Source organism: Phalangium opilio, unplaced genomic scaffold (genome assembly GCF_054372755.1).
Source record: "Phalangium opilio isolate 3A_F unplaced genomic scaffold, DU_Popi_V2 ptg000079l_1, whole genome shotgun sequence".
Taxonomy (NCBI): domain Eukaryota; kingdom Metazoa; phylum Arthropoda; class Arachnida; order Opiliones; family Phalangiidae; genus Phalangium; species Phalangium opilio.
The window spans coordinates 8933752-8948540 of record NW_028324187.1 but is presented as its reverse complement, the minus strand read 5'-3'; the positions used below and the strand labels follow the sequence as shown (position 1 = coordinate 8948540).

At 37.0% G+C, this 14789-nt stretch overlaps 1 protein-coding gene across 3 annotated transcripts in view; it reads left to right on the top strand.

Annotated features, from left to right (window-relative positions):
• The window catches only part of LOC149654738 (uncharacterized), a 48616-nt gene that overhangs the window by 14133 nt on the left and 19694 nt on the right, over positions 1 to 14789 (top strand). For 2 of the 3 annotated variants that reach the window (XM_089846361.1, XM_089846364.1), the window contains exons 3-4: positions 11334 to 11451; positions 14012 to 14135. In XM_089846361.1, the coding sequence (XP_089702487.1) occupies positions 11334 to 11451; positions 14012 to 14135 (242 nt within the window). The remainder of the gene's footprint in view (positions 1 to 11333; positions 11452 to 14011; positions 14136 to 14789) is intronic. The other variant, XM_089846362.1, reaches the window with a different exon arrangement.

The window sequence follows — 14789 nt, the reverse complement described above, 5'->3', positions numbered from 1 at the left end:
TAAGCAAAATGTTCATAAACATACCCTCCATAGGATTAACGTTTCACTATACTTTGGAGGCTCATAACTCTGGTTATATTAGAGATACGGGGATGTCCTTTGACTATGTAATAGTCATATCCCCCCTCCTTCGTTAAAATTTGCTCCATAGGATACTCCATATACGGGAAAAACCTGGAAAACTTAGGGAAATCTCAGGGAAATTGTTTTTCCAAAAGTTGTATGAACCCTGTTTGACCAGCCCAATCACCCGGTATGGATAGACCTTAAGTTGCGACTTGAAACAATTAATACGGATCAATTTTGGTGGACTTTGAGTTACTAATGTCCTTGTCCAATCAATGTGGGTATATTTGACCCGGGATCCTTTTTGAAAAGGTCGATTAATGACGTGGCTTTTCTATAATGGGCTACCGTACATTGTAGAAGTGACATGGGGAATATTTTTTAGGCCGTCTTGTCTACTTTAAGTTTAATTCATTTCTGTGCAACTACTTCTTTACTTATTATTTTCTCCACCCCCGTCAGTCAAAATCTCTCTTTTTTTTGATCCCACTCCCGTTCTGATTTCTCTATATATCGAGGTCCCCCAAGTTGAATTTTCATCTCCCGGGCCACACGTCACGCCTTTAATTCGGCCACCGACCAAGACTTAAGTTGTACTACAAAATTGCCCACGGAATTTCGTCAAAATTCGACGTCTCCCCCCCTCTTGAATTGTTTTTCTTAAATTTAACGTTAAAATAATCCAATTTAGCCTTTTTATCGATCAATTAGAGATTTTTTGTTGCTAACAATTCTTATAAGCACTCTCTATCTTTGCTTAACGGTGATTGGCTAATTACAAACTTAACAATATATACTTGAATACTTCACGTTGTGTGTTTTTCTCTTTTAGAACTTTTGTTGTTTTTAGGCTACTGCAATAATTTGGGTTATGTCTTTTTTCTTATCTTTGTATTGCATCGTGACGGAGGTTTTTTTCTTCTTAATTGGTGATTTTTATTTTGGCGTTGTTGGTTGAATGCATGCTCAAGCTACGCTAATTGTTTTCTGTAAATTTAATTAAGGATTTTAAGCAAATACCTTAATGAGTGGTTGGTTGTTATGGAAAGTTTTTTATTTTTTGTACATTTCATATTTACACAACACAAATTAATTTTTTCAAGATGTTTGCTCGATTATTTTGGGGGAAATTTAAACTTACTTCATGTTTTATTTATTCCACAAATATTTGCTCTTCAGCCTGAGGCGCCCTCAAAATATAGCCCTGGAAAATTCCTGAATTCCTTGAATTTGTCTACAATTATTCCCTTTTTTTCCTTAAATGTTTGCCTTTTCCCTAAGGAATACTTGAGTATATTTACATATATTTGCATTAGTAAATAAATTTGCATTAGTAAATAATTGAGACTTCATTCTCAAATTTGTCTTAGTAAACATTTGAGTATTTATTCCTAAATTTGGCCAAAATACTTAACTATATTTTGACCAAAATTTGCTCCTGAAATACTCTTGTCTATATTACTTGTAAAATTTCCTGAAACTCTCAGGGATACGATAACCGTTTAAAACTCAAACTTTTTCTCATACAAGCATCCTATTTGAACTTCTGATGGTATAAAATTTGTGTGGTCAGTAATATTTTTTTTTTTTGACGTGTCTAAATGAATCCTTCTTAGTCTTGTTTATTATTTCCCCTTTTCCTTCAATCTCACGAACACTCGAAGGAATAAATAAATATTCAAGTATACCTGGTCCAGAAGTAAGTCATGTCATGCCGTTACCATAACCGAACGCGTAGATCTATGAGTTGTTAAAGAGCCTTCGTTATTGGCGTTCAAAAATTATGCCAGCTAGTAAAGTAGATAGGTTTGCACGAGGCATTGTTGAAAACATATTCGCGTAATTTTGGCAAAACACGAGTGCATCATGCGCCATATAGTACCTTTAAGTTCAAAGCGTACCTACTTGGAAGTTCAACAACTTCATGATTATTGAATTGACGATATAGACGTTGCTGAAGAAAAGGTTTGTTCTTTCAAGCTTAAGACTTCCATAGCTCATCACTGTCATAATTTTCATATTTTTTGGAACTCTTCTAAGATATCCCACGTGTTAGCACGGTTTTATCCTTCAAATTTTCACCCCTGGACAGGTTAGATTTAGCGTCGTAGGTAAATAGTTTTCTATAAGTATGCCATCGAGGCAGCGTATTGCATAACTATTTTCATGTCTTGAAAGTAACAACAGCTCGAGCTAGTTCGAGTGAACGACGGGGGCGAGAATTGAACTCCTACACTCGGTGGTTAATTAATTTTGCAGGACTTCAATCTTCCTATTACTGTATGTACTAAACCTTTGACAGCGCCCCAGTCACCAGGCGTATGTCGCTTTACTTCAAATCTATGACCTACGTCACTCACTTCATGACAAGCTCCAGTTTCTAAGTTACCAGTGACAAACGTATGGCCAACATATCTTATGAACTTATGATGACATCAACTTTAAGATGCGTATACTTTTAGTTGTTAGGTTACTCGTGTTAGTAGTTTGCATCTGGTGAAAGCAAGCATGATGTAATAGAAAAAAGAAAAAATTACAAATTTTCTTTATTTTAGTTTTGAAGACGTTTTGACGTGAAGTGGTTGGTACTAGCTGCATGCGTGGCAGAGAGGGAGAGAGTGCTAGCTGTCTGATTATGATTGCAATTTTGCACGCTGATTGGTTGTAAAAAAAGACACCCTTATAATCAAGCTACTGGAAAAGATAAAAAAAATGGGGATATTGCATGGGATCTGGGATTTGCAACAAAGCGTTGGTAGATCGGAGAAATTGAAGCTGAGGAGATAGAAGAATTAATAAGATGACGTTTGTAATGTAAATTGACAATTCAACGAGTGAAGAGAAACATCCCTTTTCGTATCATCTTCGGAGACGATTTTTTAAAGGGGCTATGAAATATATCCTAGGTAAACAGCGATTTAAAGATGATTTTCTATAGACTTTAATCAATTATAGTTTATTAGTGACGATCGCCTTGAATCTATGACCTACGTCACTTCATTCATGACAAGCTCCAGTTTCTAAGTTAACAGAGATTAACAAACTTATAACCAACATATCTTATGAACTTTTACTTTATATTCAATCTGTTCTATGATCAAATGAAAACAACCCCTGTTTAGAACAATTATCGGTCGCTAATCTTGTAATTTTAGGAGCTCAATAAAGAAGCTGAAGGCGTAAGGGTGTGGATTGGGAATATACTAAGGCGGAATCGTTGCGTGGTGGTGGTGGTGGTAGCTGTACCTTTAGCAGCTATAGCGTAGCTCGATCAGCAGCTAGCGCCTCTCTGAAAATGACAGCTGAAAGCCTCCCCGTTGAGACGTCTGACTGCGTAACAGTAACACCCCAGACTTTATCTTCCATCCCTATACGTAATCTTGCTCGCTGCCTCTACAAATTGGATGGCCAAATCTCTCCCCCCTACCTTATTTCTGATACATAGCGTCTTCATTTCGAAACTTGGAACAATCGTAGCTACGGTACGGTAAGGTATGGTACATACATCCAACAAGCCAAGTTCTTTTTTTATTGGTTTACACCCTCCTGTTCACGCGCGCCACGCTAATTTGAAAGATTAAATATAGAACAAGTTGTCCCTTATAGTGTTAAGATACAATTAGGCTTAATTTATTTATCAAATTCTCAAAGCTTTTACACGTGTTGTCGTCGACTATGTTATAAGGTTAAATTAAGAAGTGATATCTAGTTTACTAGGGAGAACGTATAAATGCGCCACATTGTAGCTTTATCTCCAGTTCAAACGTAGGTCCGGAGTTAATCCCCGCCTCATGAGATGCTGGTTGTAGTTTAGAGGCGGGGATTAACTTCGGACCTACGTTTGTTTGGACTGGAGATAAAGCTGGAAATGTGCCGAATTTATCCTCTCCCCAATAAACTAGATATCACTTCTTGGTTAAGCAAACCTTAATATCTCGAGATCTATTTCATGCAAATTCATGTATTTAGTATCGTTTAAACAGGTCAATTTTAGCTACCGTATCCTTAACGCATTCCTCGGACCGCATTTCTTAATACGACAGAATTATGGGATTCAATTGATTTCTCCTAAACATTTTAGGGTACTTATTGTACTGCATTTTGGAAACCCAAATGTGCTTGTCGATGTACAACAAAATAAGTTAGAGAAGTTGTCGGGGTTAGGGTTCAGGCAACCTTTTGAACTCCGAGAATAAACTGATGATGAAGTCCGAACTTTCAAACACGGTGACACTTCAATTGATGACATACCATGCTTAAAACCTATTTCTATTGATGAAAAAATCAACGCTTCTTAAAGGGTGTATTTTTGATTTGATTTGTACGTACCTTGAACGTACAGACACGAAGGGCTTTATGTTTGGTGGATGACTGCCTTTTCCAAGGGTACACTGTCCTTTATCTGACAGAAAAGTATAGAAAAAAACCGTACCGGGGCCACTGTGTTTGTTCAACACCTTTTAAATTCAGTGGGCTTCTTTTTTTGTTGGGTTAAGTGGTGTTCACGAGGCAAGGAGGGTAATGATTGACAGCCCGCGTTCCCTCTATGTTTGTTATTTGTACTTTACTTGCGCGTCCTTTTTTTACCAGGACCAACCAAAGGACCAGTTATTGTATTTTTTACTACATACAGGATTTTCAGACTTATTTCTAGCGTTTTGCTGTACCAGGTACTTAGATCGGATAGTGGCCGAGACTTAGTGTAAGCTGAAATCGGCGTTCAACCGCGTTCAACTTATAGAGGATATTATTTGAGTTAACAAAACTTTAGTTTAAAGAAAATTCTTAATAGATAGGTGAGAGCTAGTTAGGCGTTATACACTTAATTCGTTCACTAATGGGGAAAATTAAATGTAATTAAAGAGGTATCGCTAGGGGAAACCAGAAATTAGTCTAAAGTGTAGTAAAAATATATATAGACAAGCGTTGAAACTCCTAACCTAAAACTTCATGCAGGAATCAAAAGTAAATAAACCCAAAGTATAAGTAACGTTCCGAGCTACGTTTCTAAGCGTTGTCTTCATGAATAATTCGCGAAGATCGTCTGCTTACTTTGCATTAATTTATTTTTTGGGGTACAGGGCTAGTAGAATGGAAAAATGTCTACATATTTAGAATAATATTGAGTTAGTCCAAGACGAGTTTCATAAGCCAATGGGGCTTAAAGGAGAGAGAGAGAGTGTGTGGGTGTTTGGTTGGGGTACAACCCCCGACGTGTAAATATAATTCCCAACTTGTCAGAAAGCATTTTGGCGCCCTTTCTTGACGCTAGTTTACCCCCCGAAGCAGTCTTCCCTTCAGGCTCTCCTAATACGGATGTAATTTAATTATATATACAGAGTTTCTAGCTGCTAAGTTCCCCGGTTATATATATATATAGAAGTTTTATATACTATAGGGGGCGCTGCATGCCTCCTCCCATTTTTGGAAGGAATTATTATGCCTATAACCCTTGTTTCTTTACTGCTGGTAAAACTAACCTAGGTTAATACGTCCAAGAGTGGTTGGAAAGCTTGGTTAAAATATACTGCAGGGACTGTGCTGCAATTTCGTAGTAATATTCTTATGGTCAAATAGCGGTGGTTCATTATACTGTATATTATTAATTTATTTGGTTAGTTAAGTATACATATTCGCTAAGCCTTTTGAAATGTTCTTGGGTCATACATGGGTTCTTAATTTAGCATTAAATGATTGCAAGCCATTTTATTTTCGAATAAACTTTGAGACAACAATTTCATGGGAAGCACTTTAAGATATGGTATTGATATAGTGGTCCTTCATTCGGTGATACGTCAAATTTCGGATATTCCGGTTGAATTAGAAACCGAATTTCATGGCTGAGAAAACTTTCATGAAAATTCATTTGTTTCGCGATGGCTAAGGCGCATGCGTCAACGATTGTTCATTGGATTAGTTGTAAACATGAGGATGATAAGGGTTTTCTACCACGTTTCTTACTGTCGAATTGATCAAATGAACGACCTTTTCGAGTCGCATCTAAAAACCAAGAAATGGTATCTAGTTTACTAGGGAGAAGGCATAAGATTGCTAAGTATACGAGCGCCATAGTCCCAGTCCCCCTTTCAAAATACAAGGGGGGGGGACGTAAAAGGAGGCCGGGCTATTTCGCTGCCGCTCCTCAGTCTGAAAATACAAGTAATTTTCGTCATTCGCGTCGCGCTGACATGAGTTTTCAAGAACCAGTGAGATGCTCATGGTTGTAATTTAGAGGCGGCGGGGATTAACTCCGGACCTACGTTTCTTTGGACTGGAGATAAAGCTGGAAATGTGGCGCGAATTTATACCTTCTCCCTAATAAACTAGATGTCACTTCTTGTTTATACGTTATACTTGCGTCTGGACCCGAGAATTCCCTTTAGTTAATGATGGTGCATTGAGAAGAATTGATAGCTGTAACTTCCTCTCCTTCGCCACAATTTCGGGGTTACCACTGAACAGTTGAAGCCAGACACGCTTTATGGGAACTATAGGGAATTGGTGCGCCTCGCAGTTATAGTTAGATGAGGGGGCGTACGTCTTGGGAAAGACTTTGTCTTCATTGCGAAAGTGCAAGGACTTTGCGGGATTATTTCAAATTGTTTCGATTTGTTTATATGGAATTTAGTCCGGAAAACGTGCTCAAAATTGCAGGAGACGGACTTATTTACACTAGATGTATTGGTCAACTTCGAATTTGCGCCAAACAATTAGTAAATTGCTTAAATGCACCTCCCCCCCTCATAAACAAAAACATCAAAATTTCTTCAGACTTTTTAATCTTTATTATTTTTAAATCGAATCTAATCGCTACGAATTCAATTTGGTCAATCAAAGTCCTATAAGCACACAAAGGGAAATTGACGAATTTATTAATTATTTTTATGTTAAAATTTCAGTGTAAATTTATTTGGTATTTTTACTGAGAAAAATTCTTTTGAATTGATATGATAGCCAATATAAAAAATAGCTGTATTATCCGACCGGGTTTTGAATAAAAATAAAAATGAAAATAAAATAAAATACGATAACCACTTTGATTATATATATCGACGAGAGCCATCATGGTTTCTCAAAAACATTTTTTTATTAGAGTATTTCCGAGTATTTCCCAATACCACTAAATTATTATTTTTATCAATACTTGTCCTTTGACAGCGTATCATAAAAATAGAATTAATAGGCTACGCTACTAAAAACACTGAAGAAGCAACCATTGAACCGCCTAATCAAAGCATTATTAAAGACTCCTTTTCAGTATTTAGAAAAAGAAACCCACTTAAGCCGCGTTTACACGACACACTTTGAAACCGTTTTAAACCGTTTTGGAATGTACAAAAAATAATATTAAGCTGATAAAACCAGAGATCTTTCACGAGAAAATGCAAATATTATTTTTTAAAAAGTGTTAGGCCTTTTCAAAACGGTTGAAAACGGTTCCAAAGTGTCTCGTGTAAACGCGGCTTTAAACGGCGTTTTCCACAAGACATTATTTTTAATGACAATGCAAGGTTATTCCCAAAGAATAGTACAGTATCATTTTGCTTAATTATTTTAGTAGTAATTGTTGCAATTCCAGGTATTATGTAGGCCTATATCGCTGGATTGTTTAGAATTAGGGGCTATCAGGTAACCGAATAATTTCACCGTATCTCTTACGAAAGCTGACTTACGGCACTAATACAAATTGGAACACGGCGAAATATGTTTACAAGTTTTAAAGTTCCAAACCTTGTAGGTTCATAAGATATGTTCCATAAGTTTTGTCACTGGTAACTTAGAAACTGGAGCTTGTCACGAAGTGAATGAGGTAGGTCATAGATTCGAGGTAAAGCAACGCCTGGTGAGTGAGGCCCTGTCAAAGGCTTAGCTAATATAGACTAAATAGGACCTAGATGCATGGAAGTCCTGCAAAATTAACCACCGAGTGTAGGACTTTAATTCTCGCTTGTCGTTCTCGAACTAGCTCTCAATAGTAAGTCTCTAGCCTTACGAAGTATAGGTAGTGTCATACTTATGGAAGGAACATATCACTTATAAACTTATGGATGGTTATACAAAGAACCCATATAAAGCCTGAGAACATTCAATAATAGATTAGGGCCGTTAACTCGAATCTCTGCTCCCCCCCTTTCCTGGTATCTCCGCCATATTGGCAAACTTAAAACAACCCAAAACAAAAGTGCATGTAAACTCGTGAAAAACCTAAAATATCACGGTTCTTGCAGGGTTATACTCCCTTTATCAAAATGTCCTGTGTTTTTTTCTATAAAGATGATTTCGTGCCTTTGGATCGAGCATTCTTTCCGGATGATTATGGATTCGTCCATGAGGTTGGTGGCAGCTATAGCTAGTGACTCGGGGGTTCTCCCCCCTTTACCCTAGATGGTATGCGGGGGTAGGGGGGTGTAGCTCCTCTCTAGCTAGCTGAAAGGCGCTGTGTGAGACTGCGCATTAGTTGGCTTAATAAGCTCGTTCCTAATAACTAATAACTGGGGCTCCCAAATACCTTCCAGCTGAATATTATATATGGATTGGCTTCGCCTGTCGATGAAAACGAAGCCGCGGGCCCCCAGAGCTAAAAATGACTTTCCATGGTGCTGTTTGCTGGCAAAATTAACCGATGGAGATGTGTATAGTCGACATTTCCAAACTTCTGCATGCAGTCCCAAAGGTGGAATTCATAAAGGTCGGACTCAACGCAATTTAGTACAGGCAAAGGCAGGACGTTTGCGCACGACGCCCTACCTTTGCCTGTACTAAATTGCATTGCGTCCCACGTTTATGAATTCTACCTTTCGTCATTGATAGTTTTTGGGTTCTCTCCCATGTCACTCAACTGCAGTGTTATCAGGCATTCTGTGAACCAAGTATCTAGTCTATACCTCTCTCTGTAGTTTCTTGGTTCATCAAAGGCCTGGCAACACTGGGGAATGGCAAAACACCCCTTTTAGTGTCCAATCTCACTCGGTTTTTTAGTGCATGCTGTGTCAAAGAGGACCCCCCTTTAGTGTTAATTATGTTTATAAAAGGCCAGAGTACAAAATTGTACCAATGCTATTGCCACTGCAGTTTAAGGGTTAAAAGCACTATGGAAGTCATCTTTTGAGCATTCCTTGACACTTTCACAGTTAATTCGTCCAATATTATGACGTCGCGTATGTAGGGGGGAATTAAAAATGAACTTTGTCGGCCCCCTCGAAGCTATTCAGGGGTGTTTGAAGGCGAAGTCACATTCCAAGGGAGATGGATGAAATATTTTGAGAGTAGGATGCTCCTCGTATTAACTCCCTTCTCCTGGAATTCCACGCAGCCACTTTTCAAATGAACAATGGACCAAATTTACTATACCTCCTACCCCCACATACGACTCTAATATGGCTGGCTCAGACTGATGCCTTTCCTAGAAGTATTACGACATATTTTTGACCGGTCATATCATTTATTAGGTCTTGCCTGTTTCGCTCTATAGACATAAATAAATAATAAACTAACTCATAAGTTAATTCAGTATTGGAAAATACCTCAAGCAGACACAAAATGTTAAATGGTGAAGAGGTCTTCGTAATACAATATATTGGAATATTTTTGGTTGGTAAATGTAAATCGGTTTGCCAGCGTACACTCGCTTGTATTCCTACGCCAAGTAAATAGTTTTTTCGTTGGAACAAAGTCCGCTGCACTCTCCTTACTTTCTGTTTTTCCTATTTGCTTTTCATAGTGTTAAAACGCGGTATATTTCTCTAGTCGCTATAGCACGAAGAAGTTAATCTCGCGGATTAGACCTTAATCCATCTGTACAATTTTCCTCTCCGCCAGGAGGCGATTCTCTCCCCCCCCCCGTTTTCATGTACCAATAAGAAAGCGCTTTCCCTATACGTCATCGATCATTTTCAAACGGTATACCACGTTCAAAGTCATATTATAGCTTTTCAAGTATTTGTAAAATACGAAGAATTTAACGTTGTCTCTAATGAAAACGCGAAATGAGATGAAGTATAACGTCATGTTATAGTAAGCGGTGAAACTACTCGGTTCTATTATTGAGAATTATACGGATAGGAGTAGAAAGAATGACGTTACTTGAAAAAATATTTCAAATTTAGTTGTGGAAGATTAGTCTGCACTAATATTAATTTAAAATTTAAACAAGGATACTTTGAAGTGATCATTATTATTGTAACGCTTCGAATAACCTAGAGCTTCTACTACTATTGCAGCCATATAGTTAGTTCTCCGTGGTTGTTCTGCGAGCTGCAGCAGGGTTTTAGAAAGCAATTGAGTTGGGGCCGTAGGACGCAATAGGGTGAAAGAGCTAGAAGTTGGACCTAAACCCAAATCCGACAATGGTAGACTTTACACCGTGGTTGCAATTGCTATTGGGATGTATAGCCGGAGGTGAGGGATGGGTAGGGACGCCGCGGGGTGGGCTTTGCTTCCGGAAGGACGGACCGGTATTTTCCGGGTATTAGGAGATCGGGCTTGGGAAGGGGTGCCCAAGAGAAAGGGGGTGGGGTGGTGGGGGTGGAAAGCAACATGACGATTACGAGGCAATCATCGAGGGCCTTGTCGGGGTTCCCGCTTATCGGATTACCCTGGTCAACTAAATCCGGTCATCTGATCGAAAGAGCTTCGGCTATATAGTTATAGCTCCACGAAGGCGTGTCTCGTAGTAACCTTCGCGAACATTGTATTTTATCGTATGAAAGTAGTTGAAACCGAAGATTTCAATATGTTTCTTAGATGTCTCTCAGTCCCGCCTATAGACGGTATAGAAGATAACAACAAGACGTTGTAGAAGTTAATTCCACTTTGGTTGTCTGTCCATTTTATTCCCTCCCTTTGAACTGTTTGTTTCACCCATTTCATTCTCCCTTTGAAGGCTTTCTTTGAACCATTTCATTCCCCCTTTAAAAACATTATTTAACCCATATCATTCTGTCTTTAAAACCTTCTTCAAACTACTTATTTATCACTTTAAAATTTTTCATTGAACCATTTCATCCTCCCTTTGAACTGTTTGTTTCACCCATTTCATTCTCCCTTTGAAGGCTTTCTAATTATCACAGGGAAGCCCACTTCCAGGGTGTCGAAATCTAATGTATTTCCTACGAGCCCCTGTAGAACTGTTTACCCTGCTGAGCTAGAGTTTTAGAGAAAAATAAATTTAAGGCTTTTAGAGTGTTACGGGGTTGCGGATAAATGGGGGATTTAATGTTTAAATTATTTATTAATTAATTTGTTTACTTATTTGTTTATTTATTTAGGCATGGTGCAAGGCGAATTCGGATCGAAGAGCAGCCTCGGAGGACCCATGGACGAGATGGGAGGTCCTGCAGGAATCGGAGCTCATTGCAAAAAGAAGAAGAAGAAACGGAGGCATAGGTTTTTTAATTTTACCACCTATAAATATAAGCCCCAAATTCACTGCACAAAAACATCATACGACATAAAGGCTTACATTTTTTAATGTATGCATATATATTTATTTACCATTTAAACCATAATAGGGTTGTCATAGGTCAGGGAAAACAAGGAATTCCAGGGAATTTAAATATGGCTAAAGGATAAGGAAATATCATGGAAATTTAAAATGGCTTAAAAATATCAAAAAAAAAGTCAGGGAATTTAAGAATGGCTTTAAAATATCAAGGAAAAGTCAGGAAGTTTAAAAATGTCTTAAGGATATCATTGAAAAGTCTGGAAATTTAAAATAGGCCTTAAGAATATCAATAAAAAGTCAGGGAATTTAAAAATGGCTCAATAATATCAATGAAAATTCAGGGAAATTAAAATAGGCCTAAAAATATCAATGAAAAGTCTGGGAATTTAAAAATTACTTGAAAATATCAATGAAAATTCACAGAATTTTATTTTAGGGAAGAAAATTTCTCTGGTTTATTAGAATTCCCGACTCCATGAGTCATGACACATTAGTTTTCCAAGATTAATTGAAGAGAAATTTAAAGTGTATTTAGCCAATATTAAGGGACTCACGACTAAAATTTAAAGTTTTCATTAACGACCCGAGAAATTTAATTGCAAATTTTATCAAAACATACTCCTTTGAATCGTCATTGATTTTTCAGTTCACGCGAGCAATTTAAGGGGAGATATTTTACCTTGTGGTGTGTTTATAAAGAGAGCTCCCTCCTCGATCGTGTTTAATTCACTTAAAGTTGGGAAAAGCGCCGCGCGGAACGAAAGACCAGCCTCCAAAAAATGTGTCCTCGCGCCCTAAATACAAATTACTTATCACCAAAATATTGACCCAATAATAAATATAACAACATAAAATTATTACTCGCTTAACGACGCGTAAAAAAATCTAATATACACATCTATCGAAGTTTTTTTAATCTTTCATTCCTTGATAATGAGATTATTATATCAACAAAGACAATATTTTATTGTTAGGTTTTAGACTGAATTCTAGAAGGTCATTTTCTATTTGAAAACTTCACTAATTTTTTTAAAGTAGATTCAATTTTCCAGAAAGGTGCTAAGTGTTTTAAAAATGTTTAGAATTAATTTATCTATTTTGAGAATTTGCTTTAGAACATTAGGATGTGGTGCTAACTTAAAGGAATAGCGAACTGATTTAAAAATTATCTCAAATCTAAAGAAAACCTTACTTTTTTGAGAGTTTAAACTCTTCTGATTCCAAAAATATGCTTAATAAATATTTAAATATGAGGGAAAACACAGAAAAAACACTTCGAAAACTTGAAATTTGGGGGCAAAAGCAAATTTGCGGAGAAGATATTTGGCGGGTTTTTCTCCTTGCTACGTCACTCACGGCATCTCGCAGAAAAGTCAAGCGCGTGCGCCCGAGACATCCGAGCCTACTAATGCCGCAAGAATCTGAATAAAATAGGCTTAACGCGCACGCGGCGACACTAACAGGCGTCACGTGAGCAACATCTAGAGTGAAAATTTCTCCTTACTACGTCATCAAACCAAACAAAATTTAACTAGGCCTTTTCCAAACACAAAACTTTGATTGCAATTTTATAAATTTCTACGAAACCAAATACAAAAGTAAACATATCATAATAAACTAGATTTTTCAAGGATTTTTTTCGTATTTTAAGTTTGTGGATGACAAAAACTATGGCACTAACTCTTTAATTGAAGTTCGAATACAGTACGTGTTTTCCAATTGTTTAAAACCAATTCCTTTTAAGACCTTGGCTTATTACGGATTTAGCCGTCTTGTTCCTTTCGATTATAATTTCATCTGACAGGACGAAGAAATATTTTTAATCATCTTTTTGGATCTAGATAAGCCGTCCATTTCCCCCATATACACCCCTTATTTTACGACAATTGAACTTGGCAATGCGATGCAAAGTATACAACCGCATTGTAAAACCAAAAGTTGGTAACTTGAAGTAAATCATTTTCATATTTGTTAATTTGTGGGGATAAAAAAAAATGATACACGTGTTTTACTTCAACTTATCACTTTCTAACGCCTTGGTTCTGTCTTCGATGCATTATGGAGGTTGCATATACCTAAAATTTGGCTTTGAAAGTTTATTCGGAACGGAAATTCGGCTTGGGTTTTGTAGTATTTTCCGGTTGGTAATTGAAGATGGTTGCGGAAGTAATTAGATGACAAGGGGGCTAGTTTTAAAGACATGTCCGATTTTAGTTGGGTTTTCTTCTTCCATAATTGAAAAAATTGATTTTTCTTATTATTTTTCTGCGCTCGAGTAAATTCTAAAAGCCTTTCTCTCCCTACCTACATCTCGAGTCTTATTGGGTTAACTTTGAGATAATTGGTTTAAAAAAAAAACTTACATACATGTTATATACAACCCTTAGGCAAGGCTTACAATTTAATTCGAATGGTATTTAGCCATACATTAAATATATACACATATAATTGTATATTTATTTATTTATGTTTATTTTCTTTGTTGTTGTTGTTTGTTTGCAGGACAATATTTACAAGCTATCAATTGGAGGAATTGGAAAAGGCATTCAAAGAAGCGCATTATCCGGATGTTTACGCTAGAGAAATGTTATCGCTCAAAACTGATCTACCAGAAGATAGAATTCAGGTAAATAAAAATAATTTTTATTTTTAAATTAGCAAATTATAAATTAATTGAACTTCCTCGTGTAATTTAAAGGTTTAGTATAAATGTTTAACGCGACCCTACGTTCATTCAAATTTAACCAACTATTAAATTTTCTATCAATTACTTTTAAAGACGTTGCCCAAAACACATTCATTTTATATAGGGCCTATATACTCTTTTTGAAAATATGATAATAGCGATCCATTTTTGTCGGGGCGTACTTACGTACCTTAATAAGCGTGTCACACCTTCGGCTCGTTAAATGTTAGCTTCCAGTACGCTTTGAACTTGTCTAGAAGCGTGACTTTTATATCATGGCGTATAACGACTCGGCCATTATCTCCTTAATTTTCCTAAGTTCACTGCATTGTACTTTAAAAACCAACCTCCTCGTTATTTCCCTTTTCTTTTTTTTTATTCCATTTCGCGCCTTTTTAAAGATCACGTGGCTATTTGGCACGCGCCTTAATGGCGCGCGCAAAAAAGTATAGGGCGCTAAAAAACAAGATGACTACATCTATAATATGGTTCCGTTAGTTACACATTACGGGGAAATAGACCACTTGTATGTAACTGCAAGAAGTGATATCTAGTTTATTAGGGAGAAGGTATAAGTTGACTAAGTATTCGCGA